Source organism: Pungitius pungitius, chromosome 5, assembly GCF_949316345.1.
Source record: "Pungitius pungitius chromosome 5, fPunPun2.1, whole genome shotgun sequence".
Lineage (NCBI taxonomy): Eukaryota > Metazoa > Chordata > Actinopteri > Perciformes > Gasterosteidae > Pungitius > Pungitius pungitius.
In genome coordinates this window covers 2,217,010-2,233,739 of record NC_084904.1, presented here as the reverse complement: position 1 = coordinate 2,233,739, position 16,730 = coordinate 2,217,010, and the positions used below count along the sequence as shown (strand labels likewise).

Sequence of the window (16,730 nt, the reverse complement as noted above, 5' to 3'; positions counted from 1 at the left end):
TATTTTACGGACACCATAATCAGGACATAAAACAAATGCAGTTCCCTCTGAGGCATAATATTTTACAAAAATAAAGATTACACAAACAAGTTTAGAAAAAGCTTGTAGACACTGATCCTGGAATACCATCTGTTTGGGATTTTTATTGATAGTCATCAACCCCAATTTATTAAATGGGATTGAAACATTGCACGTATAATTCATCCATTTGTTTTTGTACACATTTTAAAAAACATTTCCAGCACCGTGAAAATTGAAGATGAAAACAGTGAAGTAATGTGTGCAATTAGGGAGTGATCTTTTCTTTACTGTATGAAACTAGACAGTTAGATCCGGCCTACAGGGCTTTACATAGTCCTCTACTCTCCTCTCTATCGACCTTGGGCTAGGAACACAGCCATATGTCATGGTCCGGCCTGGCGAGTGTCATGTGATGCTTTTTACTGGAAAGCCATGAAACACTCTGCTTCATTCTGCCGTCCCAGAGGACCGCCGTTATACTGACCACACCAAAGCAGACGGCTAGGTCAGCCAAACCTGCGTCTGTCGTTAACTGGAATCCTCAAAACGGTAACTGGGATCGGATTTCAGACTCTGCAAAGTATTCTCAGTAAAATAAATACATTCATTTGGCCAACGGCGGTCTGACAAGTCAGAAAGCCAAACTCCAGCGTAGGATTTGTGACGGAAATGACCCCCGGGTCACGTCAACACGAGGCACGCTTGCCGCAAGAGTGAGAATTCTCCAAAGCCTGCTGTGGAGGCGTCCGCCTCATACTGACACATGACTTCTTGGAATCCCAGAAATGGCTCCCTCAATAATCAAAGCCAGCTGACTTAAACAGCGCATCATGCTTCATATCCTCATGAATCTGGACAAAGTGCAAAGTGTTCAGATGCAATTCTAATGACGTCTCCTTTTAAATGAGAAACAAGGAATGTAATAGCCCATTTTACCATGACGCGTTTGTCAGACACGTCAGGCTATTTGACAGACTGATGCATTTTCTAAACTGACACACTCATGACCCCTCAAATGTTGTCAATTTAGCTACTGTGTTGAAAGGTGTTGGGTGCCGTGAGACCCCTTTAACAACTTTTCAAAGCAAATCAGCAGGTGAATGGGATCTGCAGTTATCTGCAGTCTATTCTGCTTCCCGAGGAGGCCGCGTCAGTGAATAAGTTCCGATCGCTCGCTATGTGGTCGCACTGCTGTCACAGTCCAGTAGAACTGGCATCGTCTGGTCTTGTAGGAGAGTAAGCGGGAGGAAGGTTACTAAATACCAACCCAGAGAGAAGCGGACATTTCGCAACCCTTTCAACTGTGACGAAATATTTCTCTGTTTGCATACCATCTCTAGAATATTCTTTTTATCCATTGATCCAAAAACCATAAACAGGCTCCCTTGTTGGGTCAAATCCTGTGTCTGTACCTTGGCTGATGGAGCAAAGAGGCATGGTTAGTAACTAAAGTATTATTTGGAATTATATGAACATCTGCTGCACATTCCACAGATGTGAAACAACAAAAAAGATTCAATATGCAAACAGAGCGGCGCGATCCCCACGAGATAGAGACAAAAGTAAGGGAAGCAGAAAAACAGAGGGGAAAAAAAAGACAAAAGAGACAAATCAAATATTACAGAGGTGCCAGAGAAAAGGAAAGCAGTGCACGGAGGAGTTGGATACAGGCCTTTGCCGTTGACCCATTTACTCTGATACAATTCTGACTGCGATAAAACAGGCTCGGCGGTTTCTCCTTCACTCAAGACAGAGACACACTTCATAGCTATTTAACAGTCAGGATCTTTCTCTGCTCAATGTAACAAGCAGGATGTGGAGAAAAAAAAACCCTCCTCAGGGACACACTTCAGCGAAACACTCGATCAGATTATTCATCTTAAGCGAAATGACGATGCAACACTTCAGCGCTGCCCTTATGCATGGACGTTCCAGGGAAACAGAACCGAAAACATTCATGTACACTGCTCTGATATTTTTGGCAAACATGTCCATACGGTGGAAAGCTTATCCTGCTTGTGTTGTCCCGAGACCGGCTTATATGAAGTCCATTTTCAAAAATATGGGGCATTCAACGGCTCCCAGGACCATCTTTAAAGCCGTCCATCGCGCAGATTGGCGGAAAGAAGCCGAGAAGAGGACAAGGCCAGTGGCTAAAACCCATTCGCATCTTAGAGATCCACAAGCACTTAAGAACCACATAAATCCTTCAGTCCCCTCACCCCAAAAACCATCCAACCGTGTAAACCCACAGAAAACATGCAAACGGCCGCGGCTCAAAATGGGTGACTGGAAAAATAGGGCGCAGTATTATTAGTTGTAGAACCAAAACACCACGACTCACAGGGCCATAAATATTATAAGATGATAAGGCGTAATACCTTGTAGATTACACTGATCCCTCAATGCGGACTGCCAAAAGAAAATACCAGACCTCCCAGCATGCAACAGCTACCGTAAAACACGGGCGGAAACACAGTCAACAAGATCACAGTTTGATGCCATTTTTGGGGTTCTATTCAAAGTCATTAACTTCCCGTCAAGCGTCAAACTCTGTTGACAATGTTTTCTCCATTTCTCAAATGTGTCTCCAGGATTTGAGCGATTTCAACAAATAAACCAACACTGACGGACAGTTCACATTTTATTCTTTAGTAAATGGACTGTATTACTATAACTTCTACTAGTAGTAGTACTACACTACCACTGCAAGTTAAAGATTATAGAGAACACAGGACCTCTGGTCCCAGGTAGGCCAAACAATGACCGTCTCCACAACAAACACACAAAATGAGCCTCTGCAAACTAGCATTTACCGCGGGGTTATTGTACTGTAAGTGGATCCTAATTTTATCCCAACCCTGTATGGTATGGAGCCAGATGAACATGTTACACAGGTTTAAAGGAACTAAGTCACGACATGCTTTAGATCAACATCAGAAATGACAAGGACTTCTGTGAAGCAAAATGTTCTTACCTTTTTCTTCTCTTTCAGGTCATACAAGGCCATAGTGGCAAATATTGGCTCAATGTCGATCTCAAACCTATGAAGCAAAGGAGAGGAAAAGGACATGACTCGTTGAACAAAAGAAGTGAGACATGTATTTAACGTACTCAACTTTAGTGCCACTGGGAGTTCATTTTACTTTGATCAGTCACCAAGATACTGGTTGTATAAAATGTAGCACAGTAAGTGACAACAGGTTTGAACTGAGGTTTAAAAGATGGGAGGGGTGACTTTAGGATGCAAGAAGAATGAGGGAGAACAAGGGTGAAATGCGGAGTGACTGAGTATAATTGATACACAAAGAAAATCCCTGAGAGAGAGAGGAAGGGAGGGAGGGAAGGGGATTTCTGCATTTTTGAAACAACCACTCAAACTTTGAATCACGATCACATGTGACAGACAAGAATGTACTGTATGTTAAATGTTTAGCAAAATGTCTCTTTAACATCGCTAACTGTTGGTTCCTTGTCCCACTTAGGTCAGCTGTTTAAATCCGCCTCTCCTACTAACTTATGAAAATGTATGACATACTTGATGGCCTGGCATCGGACCAGGATGCGGTCTCCAGTGTGTTCTTTGGGGCAGTCGGGGATGGGCCGAATCTCCACTGCGTCTTCCTGGAGCACAACAGCAGAGAACGTTTTCAAACAATGCAAACACTAAATTGAGAAGTTGTTATATTTAGGATGTTAAACTAGATGTGTTCATGGTGGGAATTTTGTAATTTTGTTGTCCACTTATATAAGGAACAAAGCAGGGGAAGAGGTGTAAGTGCATGTCATAATAGAAAAATCTAAAGACACTTTCTTGTTGATCATTTAGTAGATAAAATGTCAGAAAGTCAAAAAATAAAAATTTCTCAGGGATCGATGGGATGCCTCAAATTAGCTTGATTTGTCTAATCAGACAATTAAGTATTATCTTAAAAATATGATAGTGGATCTATCGACTTGTCTGCATGTGCCAAAGATAATGATTGACTGTATATAAAGAAACCAGAGACACCTCCTATCCCATTTGGGGACTAAAGCATCATATAGGAGAGGAGTTGCAGGACTTGAATAACTTGTTGTACTGACACTCACATCTGTCGGCCTCTTGGTGCGTATTCCTCCCAAACAGTGATGGACCAATGAGCATGCATCCACTTCATCAAGAGTATTAACTCTCCTTGTATCTCACCTCGTCCGCCGGTGGGTAGAGAGCAAACAGCTCCGGGTGTCTGTTCCCATGACGGGCCTCCTGGTTGATGCGGTCCAGCTCCTCGTGGCTGCTGAAGGCCAGCAGGCCCTCCACCCTTTGGTCCGGGGTCAAACACCGCAAGTTAAAGTCGGAGGACGTCAGTGTGCGGCCAGAGTCATTACTCAGCCCCTCTAGTGTTGGAGACTTGACCTGGGGGCAAAGACATAAGGAGAGGGTCAGGGGTTGGGGGTGGGGGAGGACAGAGAAAAAAATATTTGGGCAATGAAATGTGAGCGGGAGGAGAAAAAAAAAAAATGAAATTAAGGGGTAAAAGGGATGTTGTGTAGAGAGATATAAACAACACTGGGTGCAGGATAAGGATACATACTAGATTCATGTATATTTGGACAAAAAACAAAAAAAATTCCCTCCATTTAAACCATTATTTATGGGTTTGAGTAGATAGGAAAAAAGACATCAATAGGCGACAACCTCATTAAATTATTGCCTCATCGCAAAATTGACCAAAACTAAAATGTGTAACGAAAGAATCAACCACTGAATATTTCCACAGCATTTTATGAGCCGCCAACAACATTGGAAACGCAGCCTCCTTGTTAACAAGCATCAACGCGGTCTAGACCGTTCCTGTATTGGGATGGGAGACAATGACTGTCTGATCAAGGATTAATCAATATAGAGCACGCACAATACTTACTATATAACTATATACAGTGTATACAGAGAGTGAAGTGACACAAGTCCAATGATAACGCTGAAATCCAAGTGCATTGTACATTAGCTGATCAACCTCAGTAATCAGACCTCCCAGCAGGCTGACCGCCAAATGCTGGAAGCGAAGAGACTTACTGACCCACGGAAACAATAGAAAACTGAAAAGAAGCTTGCAAGATGCAGCTTGTCTTTTTACATATAAATGGCCTGACAGCAACAACACAGACGGGTTGAAAAAAAAAAATAGCAGTGCGATATGTAGATGTAGCTCTCAGACGCCTTCAAGTAAGGGGAATGCACAAAAGATGTCTTCTGTTATATAAAATATTTATGTTGCTCTTTGGCTTCTGAGAGCTCCACTCCTGTTTTTCTGCTGCGATGTTTGGAATAGACTGAATTTGTACATTGGGTGAGTGTCAATGTATTGATACATACCACCAAACCCAAGCCCCTTCCACAAAAATATTCAATCTCATATATTAACATAAACCAACCAACCCAAAGGAGGGCAACACATACATTTTTTAAGCATGTGGCTTGAAGACAAAATAACATCTCAAGAGATATTTAACATATCCAGAGGTGGGAAGAACCTTTAATTCCCCTTTAGAAATAAATTACCATTAAAGTGTGCTATCGTAGGCTGATTGGAGCCTCAGCACTCTCTCTGGCTGGAAGTGGCCCCATGTGCAATTAGTCAGACTCAGCTACAGGGCACTGCATAACCTCACTGCTCCCATTCTACGTCCTTCTTGTCTCTTTCATTCCCATCACCCATGACTCTCACGTCCCGGCTCTCAAACCACTGGCAAGGACGGACCGAGCTTCCGCCTTGTCGAAGCTTCAGCCTGTCGGGGCTCCAAGGGACCGTCACAACAGTGCGTCCTCTCAGCCTCTTCCCCCTCCCTGACTCCCTTTTTGGCAGGCAGCTCGTGGGAAGCCTGTGGCAGTAATAAGGGCCCTTTGGTTGGGGTGATTAACCAGGATTGCCAAGAATGGGGTGATTTTGGAGGGGTGGGGGGGGGGGGGGGTGTGGCTGGTGGAGAGGGATGGCTAGGGGGGTGACGCTGACTGGGACTTGGATTGGCTGGGACTGCCTGATGCTGGGAGCTAGGGATGGGGCCTTTCTGAGACAAAAGAGCTGGAGAGATGGGAGGGAGGGGAGGATGGGAACTTGGCTCGTAATAATGCGAGTCGACTACCGAGGCAGAGAACCGTGATGGAAGTAAAAGAATGAGGCACGCAGACAGACGCAGGCAATTTGAAAAACTTGCAGCTCCTCGCGGGTCGAGCTACAACACATGGGTTACAAGAGATGTGAATGAATAATATTCAGGTTTAGCTCCGCCCAAGCCCGGGCAGAGCAAACTTGAAAGAGCTGCTGCAGGGAAAAGAGGGATAGGAATAAAAAAAACACTGTTGTGAGCACTATGAAAGCCCGCCCGACCCCATCGCCTACTCCTCACTCACATTTCATAGTCACTTGTCAGGGCGTTATAACGTCTTTCTCAGAATGCAAACATGTGTATTCTCCCAAAATGTCCTATTATTCCTTTTACATGTAGTCTCTTGAAATGTATAAAGTTAAAACAAATTACAGTGTGTCATGACTGGTGTATTTACACTACTTTAATGGGGCCTATGAAAAGGATGCAAGTGTACTGTAGAATGTGGTGATAAATCAACAGCAGCACGTGTAGGAGACAGGTCTTAAGTATCGTTAAGGACAGGAACACTTGTTCACTTCTTCCCCTCTTTAGTGGGTGGGCAGGGGCTGCACTGCACACGACCCGCTTTGGAGAAACCGTTCTGAATCAGGCAAGTTCGTCTCTTTACTGGGTACCAAATGGTCTGACGGTGTCGTGTTTTTCTTACCGGCTTCCGCGTGTTGTCTGGTTCGACGTCGGACTCAAAGGTCTGCTTCCGAAGAAGTTTGTGTAGTCCTTCCCTCTCTGAGTATGCACTCCAGCCATCGCCCTGGCACCTACACGCACACGCACACACACGACATTGATGGTTGATGTTCTCAAACACATTAACAACACAAATGACACAAATTAACTCTTTACACCTATTAATTGAAATCCATTCCAGGTGAATACATCATGAAGGTGATTGAAAGGATGCCATCAAAGCAAAATGGGGCTACTATAAGAATCTACAAATAAATAACATATAGTATGTGTCCAAACTTTTGACTGGCACTGTACAAGTCAACGGACACAGCTCTGAACTTCCAATGATGATAACAGTTCAGGTAAAAAACCCAGAAGCTTTATGCAACATGGTGTGAGTGAGTCTCAGATAGGGGGCCCGAGAGAGCTACGATCTCCTTTTCCCCCCATTTCAAAGGCACGTGCAACTTCTCCGACGGCTAAGAACCACAGAGGGCATTTCTGCTGGTATTTGTAGGCTCCTTTGTTGGAATACTGCAGCTTGGGAGTATTTCTAGTTCACCATTTCTAAATCGCCGACACAGAAGATTCAGTTTTGTCGCTTTGAGGTATCTGTCAAAATATCCGTGTGACGACATCGGCCAACCTCAGCCCTACTGCAGTGCGAGTCCGAAGAATTGTAGCCGTGTGTTTCTGTGGGAGGTGGTTTACCTTCTTGAGACCAAAAGCCACGGCTGAATGTAACTCTTCACGCAGTCTCTCACATGTGAATCCAACTCCAGTCTACAAAAGGATGAGCATGAGGAGGATGAGACGACGCACATTGTAGCACCCACAAGCATTGCAAACATTCGCAGACAACTGGAAACCTTACATTCCTCCTTAATCTTAATCTGTACTTCACGGTCAGGGTGAACCACAAGTGAATGCTCTGAATGAGTTTAGATTGCATGTATCGGGACAAATAAGAGTTAGACTGACAACATTGAAGGAATTACAAAAGAATAATATCTGCTACTTACTCTGTTTTGAATTTCTTTTCACTATTTAAAAGCATTCCATTTTACCTTCAGGGAGGCTTTTTTATAGTCAAGAGAGGATGGATTATCAAAATCCCCGTGACTCACCCATCTTCGGGGACAGAGTGTCTAACAGTGCGACACTCCTTCTCCACCTGCTCCACCTTCAGGTCATCATCGGGGAAGTCCCCGAGTTCCTGCATCACAGCCGAGTCTCCACTTCTTAACTGTGACACCAAGAATTCCTCCAGGTCCAAGGGCTCCACCGCTTCATACGACGGAGGCTGCAGAAGGGACGGAGGGAGGGTACAAGAGAGTCAATGCTAACTGTGTGCCAGGAAATCATATCAAATCACATAAATGAGATAAGTGAGAGACGTGGTTTAGACAGAAAGCAAATTGCACCAACCAAAGAATAAGCAGTGTTGTTAAGTAACAACAAATTTAGCCTTATCCTTCTTTTTGAATGTCACTAATCACTTATTCTGACCTATTTTTATTCTGGGTGAAATCTTATCATTGTTTTTGCATTATTACATAACAACAAAAGGTATAGGAAAAACATAAATAGGTAATTGATTAAATGGAAACCAAAGTGAAAAATATAAAAGATGTCAAGAGAATTAATTTCAAAAGATACTAACCAATTGTACAATACGTCCTATAAGGGTTAACCAGCATGAATTAGAAATAAAACAGTAAATAGTATTTATGAAAAGCTATGAGGGGATTGATTAGTCTGTACAGTCCATATAGTACAGAGAAGTGCTGGAGGCACCAGACAAGTTAAATCGTGACTATTTTTACCTCATACCTGTAGTGGGACTAGGGGTGGAGTACAAACTAAAATAGGAACTGGAAAAAACGGTCTGTATATGACAGCAAGGATATTTTTTTCTGTAAACCTATTTTTAGACTAAAACTCTCATCCACCTCCAGATCTCCAACAGATCAAAGGCAAAGCTGTATTCACTTTCATGTACAGTGCAAACGGGCTGAAATTTCCATTGGGCTCTTGGAATCAGAAGATATTGTTGAAAACCTCAATGCACACAATGAGACGGACTCCCGCTGGCCCTCAAAGGGGAAGAACAGACACACGTTTCATCAGTAGAGAGAACTCAAAGGGCAAAAAAAAACCCCACAATTGACAGAAATAACACCCAGCCGGCTCCAGTAGTACGAGCTGGGAGCCGTCATGGAGCAGGTGTGTGCAAACTGGGCACAACTCCAACCTGAGCACAGTCGGCACACACCGTCGAGCTGAATCAGGCAAAAGCTTGGAATGGAACTTGCGTCACAATATCATACCGAAAGACTCCTGAACCGTCAATAAATGTCGATTTTTCAAAAAGAAAACATCCCTTAACGTAAAAAAAGAATGGACGTGTGGTCTTTAGGGTGCAAACCGTCCCCACACAGGAAACATTTGCACGGCAAACAGGTTGTTTGTGAAAGACTGACGTTGTGTGTACAGAGAGAGAGGGCAAGATGGAGTGTATGACCGGGACAGGCTTCCCTCTGACAGACAGGTAGCTGTAACTGAAGCAACAAGGCGAGTCACTGCAGTGCTCAAAAGCAGAGCAAATTCCATTTGCCTACAGACATGTTTTTGCACATCAACTGCCCTCGAGGGATATTTGTCTCTGCTACATGGGTAAGTATAAGTAAGAAGGTGCATGACGGCCAGATGGAAAAACGGTATCATTACCATGCTGAATGATGGGGTCTACAATAGGCACACGAAGCTCCCCCTGCTCTTTCTCAAGAGGAGGCGTGATCTTCAACAGCGTCTTCTCCATGCGTGCAGAGTTCAAACAATCATCGGCGCATGGCCTCTTTTTCTTCCCTCGTATGGAGGCCAACCAAAACCAATGAATGCAAATCTATTCATGCCTCTGATCAGCGAGAGTCGCTCGTGAGAAACAACAGAGGCACTAGCTTCTTTCCGGTTACTATTCATTTTAAATGGTGCCTTTGCGACCACTGTATTTTTCTGAGAATTGAGATTGCAACGCTTCCTTGCAGGAAAAGAACTATGTACAACCGTTACAATCCTGTGCAGACAAATGCAACGATAAATAATAAAACAAGGTCCACTCGACTTAAAATCCATCTCCACTATCACAATTGGATCATCCAGTTAGTTGAAGACAATAACTTTAAAAACGCCAGTGTTCTCAATCTGCATCGGCGAAGACGAGCAAGGAGGGAAAAAAGACATGTAAAGTATTCGTGACAAAAACTGCCCCGTTTGACCTCAACAACAACATTTAAGTCAATCAATCAAGTTAATCGATAATCTCAAGTGTCTCCAAACAGCAGCCGCGTGCGTTAGCAGATTAGAAACTTACCGTGAGCAAATCGCAAAAAACGAATCATGAAAAAGGAAGCGAACAAAATGGCCCCTGTGCGGAAACGGGAACCTTCCACTGTGTGTGTGTGTGTGAGTGTGTGTGTGTGTGTGTGTGTGCGCGCAACTACCGACGCTCAATACTTTCAGCTAAAACTAAACCCCAGCGCAGAGCACGGATCCTTTTGGAATCGATTCTCATTTTCCTAGAAACCAACAACTCCAGGAGGTCTGGGAGGGAATCACAAAAAAGAGGAAGAGGTGTTTAAAGCTTCAAGCAGAAGCTGAGCCTCAAATTGCTGTCAAAACTTTGTGTAGGTTTGTCTTGCCGTTTAGAGCTGAAGGAGGGGGAAACCGCAAGGCATTAGAGGAAGTGACATCAAGCGAGGCGTCCCTCCATCAACCCAGGTTTCAACAGACGGGAACAGAAACTACAGACACACACACATGCACACACACACACACACACACACACATGGATGTTGCTTATGCACACATGCAATTTGCTTATGAAACCGACGACACCGGTTAATCAACATTCCTCAAATTTAGGGCATAAAAATAGCAGAAGAGTAAACCAGAAGGAGAATCATGATAATCGACAAGTCATCCTCCACTCCTCCGCCCCGCCCCGCCTCCTCCTCTCAACCAACATCTCTCCCTCACCCGCCTGCCAGACGAGACAGCTGAATAATGGGAAACTATCATGGGATTATGTTATTAAAACCGCTCTCCGGCGTTCCCAAATCCGGCCATATTAAAGAATCGCCAGCGTAAGCCGCGAGGTCAGCAGGCCCCGACCAGTGTCCGTCGGTAGCCAAGGCGCTGACCCACATCCCGAGCAGGTTAGAGATTAACCCGCGTTGCATGCAGAGGGCCCGGGGCGGGACGGACAGGTTTCCGGTGCTCCTCCTCAAAACCCCCGGCAGCCAACGAGCTCAAGGATCACCGCTGGCTAAGTATCTGGAAGGGCCCTCGGCTCAGTTGGCCACGCGCACACACACACACACACACATGGTAGGAGACTTAGCGCCTGAGCCCTTTGGAAAACTCAAAGTGAGGGAGATGCAGGGCGGTGGAGAGAGAGAAGAAATGTATAGGGGGGTGGGAGGGGGGGGGAAAAGGACTAGAAAAGAAAGGCAGGAAGACTGACAGAAAAATGGTTGAATCTGGGAGGCAGAGACAGAAGTTCAGAGGGTACCGCTGAGCGACTGGGAGCGGAGTGGGAACAAATCCCTGCTAAGGATTACTGTGCATCACTCTGTCGGCTTGAAAGAGAGAGAGAGAGAATCACTCAGCAACTGTCTAATAGGCTTCAACTAAAGAGGCAAACCTTCTACCCGTATTCATTATATCATTTTCTGCAGAAACTTAAGAAGTTGTGGGTTACAGGCAGTGTCCCAGTATTTTTTTTAAAGAGTGTTAAACCGGGACTAAGTCCTCATTTCATCTACCGTAAGAGGAAGAAATATTCCTCAAAATGATCTCAGCTCTGTGGTAGAAATGCGGAAGGATGTTTTTGCAAAAGTAACTTGCACTATATGACAGCGAAGTGGACTTTTTTTTTTAATCTAGGTAGCTGTGAATCATGAAATGAACATAACTGGGATTATGTGACTCGGAGCTGAACGAATCCATTTTAAAAAGCCATGCGCGTTGTCTTAGAGGGGCGCTCACCACATTGAGGCACACCGAGGCCGAAGCGTTGGAGCTGGTTCGGCTGTGTTGAGAGCCCTGGGTCCCACTGAAGTGTCGTCTGATCTCTGCAGAAGAGTGCCTGTACAACAAAAACACACCGAAAATTCAGACACTTTTATGCACAGCAGGCAGCGGATACTAGTGACAACACCAGCAGTTACATATCGCATTTGTGGGCTACTGGATTTTCTTATTTTTAAAACGTTAAAATATCTAGCTGTTTGACCAACATGCATGAACACGGAGCGTCTTAATGAGAGGTGCAGCAGCAATATCACCATTGTTCCTTCTCAGATTAGGTTGAAATGGGGGGGGGGGGGGGGTCGCAGAGATCCCATTCAAACGACTGTTTGCGCTGTACAGAGACGCATCCCCTGCTGGCTGGGTGAAGGCTTTGTGAGGCTGTGATTTAAGTGTCAATCTGGGCAGAAAATCAACATGACGCAGGAATGGAGGGGTATTCAAATGTATTTGGCTATTGGGGATGGTGTGTGTGTGTGTGTGTGTGTGTGTGTGTGTGTGTGTGCGCCTTGCCTGTAGTCGCCCACAACGGAACACAGGAGGGCAATAACAAAGCAAGTGTTCCAATTTGTTGGCCACATTTCATCTCCACGCACCGTCTACTCCTTTGCAATTAATATACCAGATCATTTGAGCCCTTCAAAACCGCACAAAGAGCGCTTTATTCCACACGGTTCGGCGATGAAAGGCCAGGTTTTGTGTGCACATGCGTGCGTGTGCGTGCGTGTGCGTGTGTGTGCGCGCGCTTGTGTTTACTATGTGGGGTCTATTTGCGCGTTGTGTTTTAAAAGAAATCGCTCACGCTCACTCGCCTTTCTGTTCGTGCGAGTGTCAAAAACAGTTTGCTGGGATATTGCCACACGGGGGAGAATTAGAGGGCGAAGACTTGAGTAAATGGGTCACATTCCCGACTGCTCCCCCTGTGGCAAACCTCATGGGTTGATCGAGTCCCCACGGGCCATTGTTAAGACAGCCCTGTTACTAATTACCAACACAAACCAATAACCGACGGGGGACTGCCAGCAGGTCGGACTCCACCGAGGCTGCAGACTCACGGGGCACGTTCAAAAGTCTGGGAGCTTGATGCAAACATGTAAAAACACCGATCACGACCAACAGATCAACCCGGAGCCGCTCGCTTTCCAGGAATAAAAGCTGCTTTGTATCGATCACTCAGAGGAGGGGCAGACTGATGAGCACCTCGCTCCCTATTCGAGTCTGTGATCCGTGCACATTGGGCTCATAATGCTTTTTGCCATGACCCCCCCTCCCGCCCCCCTTCTGTCGATCGCAAAACATGCTGAGTCAATGCAATAACTGCATACCAGGAGCGATTAAAGCATGGGTGGGAGAGCAGTACACAAAGTGACACAAAGAGCAAAGTCCACGTGTGGCTGCTCCACTGCCAATTACACGTCCACTGAAAAGAAAAACATGGTCTTTAAATCAGGAAATCATGAAAACAAAAAACATATTACATCACATATAAGCATGCCGATTTCCACAATGAACACACACACACAGGTGTGTTGGCCAGTGGCTTAACTCTTTCAGCACTTGCAACAAGGGTTGCGTTATGCAACTGCAGCTCGTGTGCCTGTTGACCTTCTGCACGTTGTCCTCGCCACACCGAACACTACACCCCGACATGACTCACTGAGCAGACATGGAACGAGGTGGCGTGGCAGGTACTTCCTGCGCAAACACCTAAAGGCCGCTCAGTGCAAACACCGAGGCAGGATCATTGGAACAACACACGTGGTGCATCATTGCCGGCAGCCTTGCACATCAACAACAACAACAACAACAACATTTCTCGTCAAGCGCAGCTCCCTGTAATGCACCGGGTCAAACACACGAGTCTGTGGAGCTTAAAAAAAAAAAAAAAGGGGCTGTAGTTGAGAAACTAAAACTTCCTAAAGCCTCAGGTCGACACGAGAGACGGCGTACGGCAGGGCCTCACTCGAGCGGGTACCCGACAGGCCGCAGGTTTACGAGCCCTGCCTCAGACAACTGCCGCTTGGTCCGCTTTTTGGTTTCACTCTGACGCACAAGAGGCTATGCTGCCGAGTACCTTGACCCCGACGCGAACAAGAGAGCCTCTCCTCGCTCGAGGGCGGATGGGCGTGTTGAGATTGTACCCAAGGCAATGTAAAACTTGGAAAATCTTGATTTTTAAAATAAACATGCCCTACCCAGTGTTGCCCTCCCGCTTATTACAGCCACTGAAGAGACAAAGCTCATGTGTGCCAAGCCCGTACAATCACTCTGCCTACACGTTGCATCTTGGATCTTGTGTGCACTTACACACATTCTGTCGGCTTACTTGCAAACCCCCGACGGGCGGCTGTGGAAGCGGGAGTCAGACATCATTTAATACCACAAGCGGACGAACAGCTCGTCACAGCGCACAGCATCTGTCACACTTGTTACCGGGCCCCTGTGTTGGTTACATAAAGCCAAAGCTGCTTTTGTCAGGAAAAAAAATTAAAAAATAAAAGCACAGCTTTGGATTTTGGAGAAATGATCGAGCAAGTATGAAGTGACATCTTGATAATCCATTTTTTTGCACCATGCCTCAACAGGTCACGAATTCTTGGTCGTGGATCAAACATTCCGATGACAACAGTACCTGCAAAGCTCCAAGGTCATAAGAGAACAAAAGGTCAAGAAGACTCAGCAACTCATACAAATCCAACCCTGCCTGTAAAAGACGCTGCTATTGATAGTAGAGTCTGGGGTTTGTTCATCTCACCAGGTCAGAGGGTGTCAGATATCCAAAAATGACCATAGCGGGCCCCTCCCCCATGGAACAATGCATCTTGCACGCACAATTCCAAATGAGAGGCCAAGATGTATATACCTACAGCACAGTAATAGGAACACTTTGAGTTTCATCACAGGGTGAGATCACACTGTGTGCTGTAGACACACAGTGTTATTTTCCAAAAAGCACCAGTTATCAACTGGCAGTGCAGCACCTATAATCACAACATCATCTTGGTCATCTTGAAGGATATTATTTATTACAACAGAAAATAATGTAGTGCTGTAATCACTAAAAATCCACCCTGCAACGTGCGGCATGCACACGCAGGTTTACGGTAGCCAGGCTACCCCGAGGCGTTTGGGTGCATGTTGTAACCTGGCTTCTTGTGTTCATACTGGAGTCACGATGCCACACAAGCCAAAGCCCCCATGATTACATTATTAATACATTTCTTATTACATTATTATTACAGAATCTCAATAAATACTCCCGCTCTGTAGTCGGACCTTTGAATTGATATTAAGGTATCGTTTTCCTGGCTGATCATGAAAGCCTGATGCCAGAAGGGTTTGTCTTTGAGATGCGGAGAGAATAGCTGATCAACACTGATGAGGATTTCTCTTACGCAACTGCTACCCGGGAATTACAAGCGACCTCAGACTCCAGCTATGAAGTCGGGCTGACTAGGGCGGGGCACCCTCCCTGATATGATGGTAGGGAAAACACTGAGATCACATTTCATATCAGGCACATCAATTACAACCTGGAGAGGCCAATCAAACAACATGTTAGATTGGCCAGACCAGGAATAGGCCTCATGTCCAGCGTGCTCATCACATCATCCTGTCTAGAAAAGACAATTTCTCCAATTAAACAAAAAAAAACATTGAAGCACTGATGAAGCAGCTTTGCGGTTTGACCGCATTACTTCAAGTACGAGCCATCAAACACACCTCTGATCTGCTAGTAATGCTGACTGACGGCACGCTGCCGAGCCATTTAATGGGAGTACCACCAGCTGCTAAACAGCTGTTTTATGTTCCTTTGACATTATGGCTACACTACATCACGCTCAAGAAGCACTTCTCAAAAGGATGAGTCATTATTAAGAAGTGCCCCCCCAGTGAAAACCATTCACCCCCATATCCCTTTAGAAAGAAGCCTCCATTTTTGTCACGTCATGCCATTTACGGCGGACCTGCACTTGCTGTGTGTGCATACGCAGCGTTCCTGTCAGCATTTCTGCTTAAGCATTCCTCTGATTGAGTCCTGCTCCAAAACTGCAGTTGCAATCCATCTCATGGCTACATTTACTGACTACCCCCCCCCTCATTGCCCCCTTCCAGAAAAGCCAAATCTTTCATAATTTTTACCCATGATTATCTTTATTCACTCCTGATGACGCGACTCCCACCCGGCATGTTGAAGCTGAAGGAGTCATGGTCCCTCCTTCGGCTTGCCTTGTTATAGCCTTAACCCCCCCGCCCCACCCCCCACCTGCTTTGTATAAGTCTTCTCTCTCCCTAAGCTGACACACAGGAAAAGTGTTGTGCGGTGCACGGGGACAAGAGCAGGAAGTGCGACCGAAGGGATGCCCCCACTGTGGGTCTCGCGCTATCATGTGTCTCCGGACGGGTCTCGCTGCTATCAGCATCATCACGACTCAGCTTCCTGTCAGAGGGAGGCACGCGTAAACACAGCAGACAAACTGCTCTGGGACAGAAACACGTGACACTGGGGAATTTTAAAACACATCTTTCAAAGCCCTAACTATACACGGCAAGTCAGTCATCGGAGGTTCCTTTAGGTAAGCTATGTGATGTTTGGACACGCCCCCGCCCCACCATCACTCAAAAAGGCCCCACCAGCAGCATCAAGGGTCAACAGATGTCACTAACAAGAGCCCCGAGGAGAAAGCAGGCGCAACTCAATCCGGGTCCGCCTGCCACTAAGGAGGATTGAAACGACACTGCGGCCCCACGTGCACAGCTGTCCCCACACCTGTTACGCTCCCCTCAAGCACAAAGGT

The 16,730-nt window shown here is 45.7% G+C and overlaps 1 protein-coding gene across 2 annotated transcripts in view; it reads right to left on the bottom strand.

The window, feature by feature from the left end:
* The window catches only part of dock8 (dedicator of cytokinesis 8), a 45,005-nt gene that overhangs the window by 26,026 nt on the left and 2,249 nt on the right, over positions 1-16,730 (bottom strand). Inside the window, exons 2-8 of one of the 2 annotated variants that reach the window (XM_037482113.2) lie at positions 11,890-11,989; positions 7,968-8,143; positions 7,552-7,623; positions 6,821-6,929; positions 4,211-4,420; positions 3,560-3,645; positions 2,999-3,065 (exon numbers count right to left, since the gene is read on the bottom strand). In XM_037482113.2, coding sequence (XP_037338010.2) covers positions 2,999-3,065; positions 3,560-3,645; positions 4,211-4,420; positions 6,821-6,929; positions 7,552-7,623; positions 7,968-8,143; positions 11,890-11,989 — 820 coding nt within the window. Of the gene's footprint in view, positions 1-2,998; positions 3,066-3,559; positions 3,646-4,210; positions 4,421-6,820; positions 6,930-7,551; positions 7,624-7,967; positions 8,144-10,213; positions 10,308-11,889; positions 11,990-16,730 lie in introns of those variants that run through there. The other variant, XM_037482114.2, reaches the window with a different exon arrangement.